General features: G+C 36.5%; 1 protein-coding gene across 1 annotated transcript; it reads left to right on the top strand.

Annotated features, from left to right (window-relative positions):
* The first annotated feature begins 2,912 nt into the window (after positions 1–2,912).
* Positions 2,913–9,391, top strand: LOC103721450 (dihydroneopterin aldolase 2-like). Its single transcript, XM_089929130.1, has 3 exons — positions 2,913–3,100; positions 5,040–5,244; positions 9,006–9,391. The coding sequence occupies exons 2-3, from the start codon at positions 5,048–5,050 to the stop codon at positions 9,214–9,216; spliced, it is 408 nt and encodes a 135-aa protein (XP_089785256.1). The 5' UTR covers positions 2,913–3,100; positions 5,040–5,047; the 3' UTR covers positions 9,217–9,391.
* The last annotated feature ends 384 nt before the right edge of the window (positions 9,392–9,775 follow it).

The raw sequence follows: 9,775 nt of genomic DNA, 5'->3' as shown, positions 1-9,775 counted from the left end.
AGATAACCAAGAACTACAAAAGAAACAAAACAAGCGCCAACGCAGACAGTGTGTCGAGCACAATAAAGACAACCATGCAACAATGAGATTTACGTGGAAAACTCTTTTCGAGGGAGAATCCATTCCACGGGTTAGGATGAGAGAATCAACTACGAAACCAAATTAGTATGATCACCCAAAACTTTGCCGTACACGAATTCTTACATACTCCTTCCGTTTAAGATCTGACGTCCTCGTCAGGCTAAGCGTTCAAATTCATTCAAATCTAATCACAAGTTTATGATCAGCCCATTGTCAGCCCAAATTAGGTCGTGTTGTAGTGTCCTTAGTCCATCTAAATTATGGGCCGAGTTTGCTCTGATGCCATTTGTAACAACTTAAGACCTCACCCAAGATGACTAGTTGAAAGGTATTATTTGGATTTCTTAATCTTACATAAGTACCTAAGATCTACCAAGCGAATAACCGATGCGGAACTAAATATACGCTCGTATGAGTTCTTACAGTAATAGCTCTCCTCAAAGTCCTCTTCTAGCTTTAGATACAACAGTTCTTCTCTCTTCCTCTTTATCAAAGTCCTGGAGGAGCCCCAATCTCCCCTCTATTCTCTCTCTCTCTCTCTCTTAATGTCTCTTCCAGCCAATGTGGGAGCCATCTCATGTCAAAGTGACGAAGCTCCTCTTAGATTGACCCAAGGAACCTCCTTACGAGCTAGAACCATGGTAAAGATGATGGAAAAACTGCATCTTAGCAGGGTTTACTGCTTCCGTAAGAGATGTAAAAATTGCACCTTCGGCGTGTTTTCTTGCTTTCTTTGCAATTAGTTGCTATTAACTTGTCCACTTTCCCTTAGGATTCATTCACTGAAATATACCATGCTTTATGTGGAGGCTGCTCGTTTCTCCCTCTCCCTTTTCTTCTTCTTGAGAGTGTGGATTGGGTTTTGAGATCTGAGGAAAGGGGGGCAGCCATAGTCTGAAACAATTATAGGCCATGATGGCACTTTAATGGATTTTATTTGGCTATACCTCTTGATTTTATTTCGCTATACAGCTTTATAAGCCTTTATTCTTTATAAACAATGTTCCATAACTGCCATAACTAGCATGTGCTGATTTTTGTAAGATCACTAGAGACTTTCCGTAATTTCTGTTATAACTCTCAATGTTTCGTTATTAGCCTTCACAATGTTTAACTAAATATCTAAATGATAGAAACGTTCTATGTTTTTAATATTTGAACCTAAGTATTTGTATTCTTTCATTTGGGATGGAGCAACTGCTTCCAAATCACTGTTGAAACCTGTCTCTAAACCCGCTTTTTAAGTGTTCTCTTATTAAAATTTTGAATAAATTACAAAAACTTTTCTGAAATTAGAAGTAAATTATACTTACACCTAATAGTATGACAAATCTATGCTTACCTCACGAAGATTTATTTTTATCCAATACTTCAACCCATAACTTAACAAAATGTTAGTCAACTATTAACTTCTAATGGGCCCAAATGCCACGCCAGAAAAAAAATTAAAAATAACCAAAATAATCTTACAAAACCCTCTCGGAGGTTTATGTTTATTACACTTACACCTAATATTTTTGTAAAAACCTATACTTACATCAATTTAAATTGACAATGTTAGTGAAACTATTTATTTGTTGTAAAAAGTCAAAATTTTCACTATAAGAAAATAAGGCTTTTCTTTCACTTTTTCAACTCTCGAAACTCTTCGAAGTATTATATTTTCAAGAGTCTTCTTCTCTTTGAGATTAAGCATCTAGAGGTTCTTTTCCATTACACCAACCCATCACAAGTGTCCCTTCACAATGAGCGATCAACGACAAGCTTCCTTCCCAACCGACATCTGACGATGAGCATCCCTCCCAACCAGTTTTGTTCTTCCTGATCAAGTTTTGCTTTTGCTTTTCCGCCCATCATATCATAGAGATCAAGGATGCTAGTGTATTATTTGCCAATTTTGAGTTCTACTTGTCAAATATCGTAGACATAATTTCTTAACATTGTCGCTGTGAATAAGAATTCCTATATCCATATATGGAACTACAATAACTTTGGCAGCTTATCATCAAAAGAATCCAAATCAATATGTACGTGAAAACTTTCTTTTTGGAGAGTGCATCAGTTGTGGTTCCATAGCCTGGCTTGGACCATGGACAAGCTGACTCAAGCGATAAAACTCTAGATGTTAGTTTCCTGCAACAAAAAATTTAAGAGGCATTTACTTACTTGAGAGATTTAGATTGCTTTTTCTTTAGCACGTGACTCTTTTATAATAATTCATCAAGATTAATATCAGACCCATGGCTCCTTGTGTGGATGTTACATCATTTAAGGCTAGTTTGGTCATTTTATAATTTTTTTTTCTGACGTGACATTTAGGTTCCATTTAAGTTAATAGTTTGGCTAACATTCTATAAAGTTATAAGTTAAAGTGTTGGATAAAAACAAACCTAAGGAGAATAAACATACATGTGTCAAACTATTGAATGTAAGTATAATTTATCTCTAATCTTATGTGCTTTAATAATTAACTTATCACTTAGGGGCAATTTCGATTTTTTATATGAGGTAAACGAATTCACTAACACAGGTATAAATATAGATTTAGATTATATAAACCAGTGGGTACAAGTATAATAAATATAAATCTTAAGGGGAGTTTTTGTAATTTATTTTAAATTTTTTTTTCCGACATGCTTTTCCGGCTAAAGCCTAAAGTGCCGCCCAGGCCAGGCCGAAATTTACCGGGCTTGCCCCCTAAGATTAGGCCCGTAGGACGGGCCTGGGCAAAAATAAAGGCCTGACCAGAAAATCGGCCGGGACTGGGAAAGTTCAAAGATAACCCGATCCGTTCCGGCCCGGCCCGTATGTATATAAAGTACATACACACTACAGGGTTTCCCACATCAGGCCACAGAAATCCCAACTCTAACCTCTCCTCTTGGTAGCCGCCGCCTCCTCTCCTTGGTCTACTCTCTCCGCTCGTTCAGGCACCGGCCTGCGCCTCTCCGCAGCCATCTCTCTTTCTTCCGTGGCTTATTTCACGCGCCTCTGCTCGTTCTTTAAGTTCTTGTGTTTGGTAAGGGACTATTGTTTCTTGGTTTTGATTTTTTTTTTGAAGATTATTTGGGATTGGATACATTTGTAGGAAAATCTGTTTTTTTTGGGCTTAATTGTATGTGATTTCAATCGTTTTCCGGAGCTTGCATCGATGGCTCGTGATCTACAAAGAGAGGGGTGAGAGAAAAGAGCAATCTGCTGTTTAAACCCTTGGCTTATTTCTCTTTCATTTTTTCCCGGAAGGGGTTTGATTTCTTGGCCCGCTTCGAGACATGTTTCAGGTTGTTTTTGTTTTCTCTTGGATATCTCCTGTTTTTTTTTTTAACCTCTGTTTTGAGGCAGTCTTCACTGTTCCCTTTTTAATGATCGGAGACACGGGATCCTAAGTTTTATTCTTAGGATGCATGGTTCAGGGCTCAGGAACTTGATGCTTGTTTCCTGAATGAGCTCGTTTTATCGAAAAAAAGAGAGAAGTTTCTCCAATAAGCCTGATTCTATTTGAGACGGGAACAAAGTCACGTTTTTTTTAGAAAATAGAATGCAAATCAAAACTTCAAGTTGGGAGGGAGCATTGGCAATCTCAGATGTATCATCCCGGGTTTTGATCAGCTCTACTCATACCCACACCCGGCATGCTTCCGGTAACCAAGGTTTAAATAATAATATGATAGGTCTATCTAAATGATATGTTAGATGTATATGAATGTAACTTCATTTTAAATATTAGTACTAAAACATTTAAATGATATGATAACATATGAACATTAAAAACAATATGTCTCCCTTTGTAAGTCTTATGTTGAAATTATCGACCAGTTTTCCTAAGGTGCTTGAAAGAAAATTGAAAAACAAACACAATAAAAATGATGCAGGAAGGAGTAATCAGTATAACAAATGCGAGGATGTTGAAATAGATTGGTAGTACTACAAAGGTTGGAGATAGTGATTGTTGGTACTCAGGAAGAGTACCAGTCTCACTAGTTGAAGCTAGAATGTTGGATACTAGTTTTCTTGGTCCTGTGATGTGCAACAAAAGCTATGAAAAAAAATGAAGGAAAAGGAGGCAGGATGAAGGATGTTGAAGCAGTTGTACATTGATGAATTATAATGGCAATTGTATAATGAGATGCATATCGTTGACCTCTAATTAGGAAGGCAACACTTCTGGTATTTTTATTATTACAAAGAAACCAATCAAGAATTATTTATAGAAAAAGAAATCAGCGTAATAAGATGACTTAAAATTTCAGCTATTGATAGACTTCTATCCTAGTAAATAGCTAAAAATATTTGCAATGCATAGACACCAATAACTACACCTAGAAAGTAGTGATCTTAAAGTTAGCTTAACAACTACATATTCTATCTGTTGCATTGAAGTTAATAACTGATATAACATGAAATATATTGTGTTTATCATATGATCATGATAAGAATCATTCTTTCACCATTTTTGGCATCATGATTTGAATCCCCTCACATTTATGTTAGGCAATACCATGGTCATCAAAGTGAACTTGCTTATGTCAATATTATCACATCTTAGTATAACTATCTAAACGATCAGAATGGATTGGGCATCTTTCAATGTAGTTTCTCTCCCTCTCTGCTTATGCTTATGTATGCCTTTATTGTTTTCCTTTTTCTTTGTTATAGTTATAATAAGAATGGGTTAATAGGAACCGTGGATAAGCAACTCTACTAGCATAGATAACATGATATGTTATAGAGAGTTAATAACGATACTTATTGTAACCTAGTAGGACTGATAATTATTTAACAATTCTTTCATGCTTGACACAGATTTTTATTCATAGTCTCATATGATTTACTGTAAAACAAATTATTTATGCATGATCTATTTTTAATATTAATATTTTCACCAGGCATTGGCCTTAGGTATGTTCTTGTTCTTAGATGCTTATTTAATTGAAAAAAAATTAACACTATCTCCTTAGGTGCTTTTATGGGTGAACGAGGTTTGGTTGATCAAGATAAGCTGATATTAAGGGGTTTGCAGTTTCATGGATTTCATGGGGTGAAACCAGAGGAAAAGAAGCTAGGTCAGAAGTTTGTGGTGGATGTTGATGCCTGGTTGGATTTAAGTGAAGCTGGTAAAAGTGACAATTTGTCTGATACAGTCAGCTATACTGAAATTTACAGGTAATTGTTATTTTTCGCTTCATTTTTTTGGAGTTTAAAACTCTGTACTCCCTGAATAAGTGGAAATGTTGCTTCTTATGGAGTGAAATAAGAAGTATGAAAGAATGCCCTTCATTGAAAATCATGAGCTAAGAATATGAAAATTTTGATCTATTATTTAATTGAAAACTTAAATAGACATCACAACAAAATTAGCACCCAACCATATCAAGTGGCCAAGGACAGGCTTTGCTTGTCACAGATTGCAGAACAGCCCGTGTAGCCAGTGCTACTGGCCAGGTTGATATAGCAATCGACCTTGATAAATGATTGGGTTGTTTCTTTTCTCAAGTTTTACCCTTTGGGTCCTTTATGGTTATTTTTTGATGCCCAATTGTTGATAAGGTGTGATAACCAGAAAGATATGATAATATTGATTAGTTTATGTGATCACTGATGTCCTCTGTTGGACCTTCTATGCTAAGACTGTAATAGATTCAAATAGTGAGTGCTAAAGTTGGCATAGCTGCAGCTCTATTGCAAAGTTGTTGCTTGCTCGATCTGGGAATGGACAGCCATGCTAGTTCTGATCATGTGGTTTAATCTTGGTTTTCCAAGACTGTATATCGTCGTGCCCAGCTCATATTCAGTCAGTTAAAAATCCCATTTAAATGTGATTTTTAATTTTAGTTTCTAAAAGAGGGAAATAATTTTAATTAAGGAGGAGTTCTGATATACCTGCAGCTTTAGATTGCCATCTGTTCATAAATCAGTCATCAGTGTACTTCAAGAAAGCATGGATACTTCAAATTTCATGCTTTCTCCATATTCAGATGTGATGCTTGTCAGACACAGCTCGAATAGGTGTTGGATTCTTATTTTGAGTATCCTATTATTTTTTTAAGCTCTAGATACTTCTTGGTTAGACCTCTGGAATACCTCTTGGATTCCTCCAAGGATGAAGTGAAGGATGCTTTGTCTGTTTAAATAATGAAATTTTACCTTTTGAACTATGGATGGTTTATTTTAGAGATTGTGATGCTGATGTTACTGTATGTAGTATGGTTTATTGTCTGTGAAGTTGGATGACAACTAAATGATGGAGTTTGTGGGTTTTTGTTATTATATTAACTATTTGCTATGGTATTTTGGATAATTTATTATGCTTTATGATTGCTTTTTGACATGATAGTACGCATTTACTATCATATCCTTGTCATACTGCATCCTACTTTTTCAAGATTTGGTGTATTCACAATCATTGTTGTGTTGTCTCTGTAGCTTGAAAACTTGGGTGGGCGTGCCAAAGAATTAGAGATGGGTACTAATATAACACCTAGTATGGGTTTATAGTCGAGAACCTGAATGCAACATCTGTACCTTAACCATCAAATATGGGTTCCAGTTGACATCAGATAGCTGCCTAGTTGGTTATTGGTGGATGGTGGATAAGTCGAGTTTGAGTGAACTTGGGAACTGCTAGCTTTTGGTGTGAAGGAACCCAAAAAAATGAGTTTCCCTGGCACTCCAAAAGTTAAGTTTTTGATATCCACCCAAATGGCGTGGAAGTGGCACTTCCAAATACTTGCACCTCATTACTAATTCATACTACAATTGCAAAAGTCCAAAAGAGTAGACTTTATCCACAAACAAACAGTTGAGGTGGTCTATGGCTCCTTGATAAACCACTCTTTGTACTGGACTTTTGAACTGTTTTTCACGTACCTCTAACCAAACAGGCCCTAGATTGTTGGGACAACTGTATCTTGTTAGTTCACCTACAAGACATGGATCATCTAATCTTTAATAAATCTTTATTGTCTCAAATAGGATAGAAGTACTCTTGCTCTGGCATTTGCCTTAGTTATTCTATGATATTTCTGTAAGATTTTCTTTGGGTATATCAAGCCTCACAGCTGACTTTTGATGATAGAGCATTTTCCCTCAAAGAAGTTTGCTAGGACATGTTTGACTAGATTAGAGGGCTTGAGAGGAAGAACCTTCCCAAATTTGTTCCACCTGACCTTTGATGGCTCATTGATACCAGGAGCAAGTTAGCTTCACCCGGAAAGTGTGTAATATGGACTTACAAATCATGATTAGACAGGAAAAAGTTCCTTCAAGCAAGCCTGAAAGCTGCCGGCTGTTGCCATCTACTTTGTAGTCACTGATGACATATCAGTCTGATTCAATCTAGATGTACTTAAGCCACATTTTGTGCTTCGTGGACATCTCTACTATGTGCCCTTGTAGCCATTGCCTATTGGATCCTGCATATATCATTGCAAGATTTAACTACTAATACCTGATTCACCTTTGTGGTTGAAGTTCTGAATTAGTCTTGACCCAACCTGTGAAGGAAAACATCTCTTTAACTATAGGCTACTGTTTGATCAGGGCTTCACTTTATTGAGATGTACCAAACATCTTCAGCTTGGCATATGATCATGTCCGCAGTATCTCTCTTCTTTCATTGGTTTCTGCAGAAGAACTCTGCATTTGATAACACCAAATACTCCGATATGCATTTTTTCCCTTAAGTCCATGCTAGAGATACTAATACAAAATTCATTCTTATTTATACTCCCTTGGAAGCTGACATCTAGTAGTTGGGTTAAGGGTGGGTTGTTATGGTAATTCTCATTCATGCTTCTTTGGGTGCTTGATTAATTCAGTCAGTTTAGTCTGGATTCATGTTTTCTACAAATGATACTTTTTCAACCCCCTTTGCTGGCGTATCAATTTCTAAAACGTTAACAGTCTCTTATGCTTTGCTCACTTGTACATTTTCATACAGATAAATTGCTCTTCTTTCTAATGAAACATGAAGAATATCTAATTGGAACTACATGAGCACAACTATGGTTTGCGATATGTATCTTGTATCAAGATAGTTCTTGCCTTGTTTTTTTTCTCTTTTTATCACTGTACTGCCCGAGATTGGGTGGTCTGGGTCGGTACAATATGGTACACATCCCAGTTTTGGGTGTGTCACTCTGTTTGGACCGGTATTGAGCCGTTTTGACTCATATACCAAATCAAATCTCTATACCATACTGGTACGATATGGTTGGTGTAGGTCGGTACGATAGACCTTGACTACTACTCTCTATATAAATGAGTCAAAAGAAATAGAAAAATGCAAATGGCATGAAATTAAAATAGAGCATGTTTCATGTGTATAAAAATAGAAATAACAAAAAAGTAATTAAAATAGAGCATGTTTAATTGTTGATCCAGGAGGAAGCTATTTGTATGTTTACAAATGATTTATTGTTGGTTGATGAGATAAGGTTGTAGGTGAGCATGAAGCTGGAACTATTCTAGAAAATAATTATACAAAAAGTTAACAAGATTTAAATGAAAAAGTGCTTTAAGTGCTACGTCCATGATGTCTGCTTAAATTTTTTGGTACTAGGTACAATTCCAGTACACTCTTTACTTGTTTTTTTTTTTCTATATTAAGGTAATTCTTGCTTATATAGTTCCTTTTTAAAGCGAACAAAGAATGTAGCTTAACATTTCCCTTGAACCATCAGTGTGTTTCAATTTCATATACAAGTGCCAAAGAACCTCGTCAACTGAGTGATGCAATGAAACATTTGATCTGGTTTTGCAAAGTTGTTAACACTACTGAAAACAAAGAAAGAGAACCTAAGCTGATAGTATGAGTTGCCCGTAGTTGACGAATTTTTGCATTAGCATGCTCCATGAAGCTTGGCTCTAAATTTGTTATCCGAAAAATTCATTTGGTCCTTGATTGTCGTATGATTGATGTGCAGGATTGTTAGAGATGTTGTGGAGGGTCCATCTCAGAATCTTTTGGAGTCAGTAGCTCATCTAATTGCAAATACCACATTGCTGAAGTTTGCACAGATATCTGCTGTCCGAGTCAAGGTCGGGAAACCTCATGTTGCTGTCCATGGAACTATTGATTACTTGGGTGTAGAGATACTCAGATACAAAAAGAATGAGAAACCTGAGTCAATGTAAGCTGCTGTATGGGACATAATTTATGTCTGAGCAACCTCTTGGTTTAAGAAGCTTTCCCATGTAAACAAGCTGTCTTTTGAGCTATGTAAAAGTAATCAAATTTTCTTCTCCTTGTTTAAATTGTCCATGAAATTTCATAATGTCAATCAAAAAAAAATGAGACATTTGGTTGGTAGTTGGAGATCATATTTGATATTGTTTCAGTGTGCGATAAAAATTGCGATGCCTTTTGTGGTATCGCATGCAAGAGAATATGAGCATAATTCAGATGGTGTTGCCCTAGATCCTACAGTGACATGTATAATTTGCCTCTTGGAGCTGTGAGATGATTCGACTACCAAACCTTAATTTCAGCTGGCCATGCCTGCCACTACTACCATAATCCCTTCCTGGAGAAAAACACATGAAACACCAGGATCTTGCTTGGTTGATGCCTTTCGGTGGGCGATCATCCGAAGGATTGCCCTATGGATCTCCTCCTGTTAAAAATTTCCAAGAAGGTTGTCTCTGCATCTGCATTGCCCACAATTAAAACAACATCAACGTGGAGCACGTCCCA

This window comes from Phoenix dactylifera, chromosome 2, assembly GCF_051530095.1.
Source record: "Phoenix dactylifera cultivar Ajwa chromosome 2, Ajwa_hap1_PhDact_Kaust_v1.1, whole genome shotgun sequence".
Lineage (NCBI taxonomy): Eukaryota > Viridiplantae > Streptophyta > Magnoliopsida > Arecales > Arecaceae > Phoenix > Phoenix dactylifera.
This window is presented reverse-complemented; position numbering and strand designations above follow the sequence as displayed.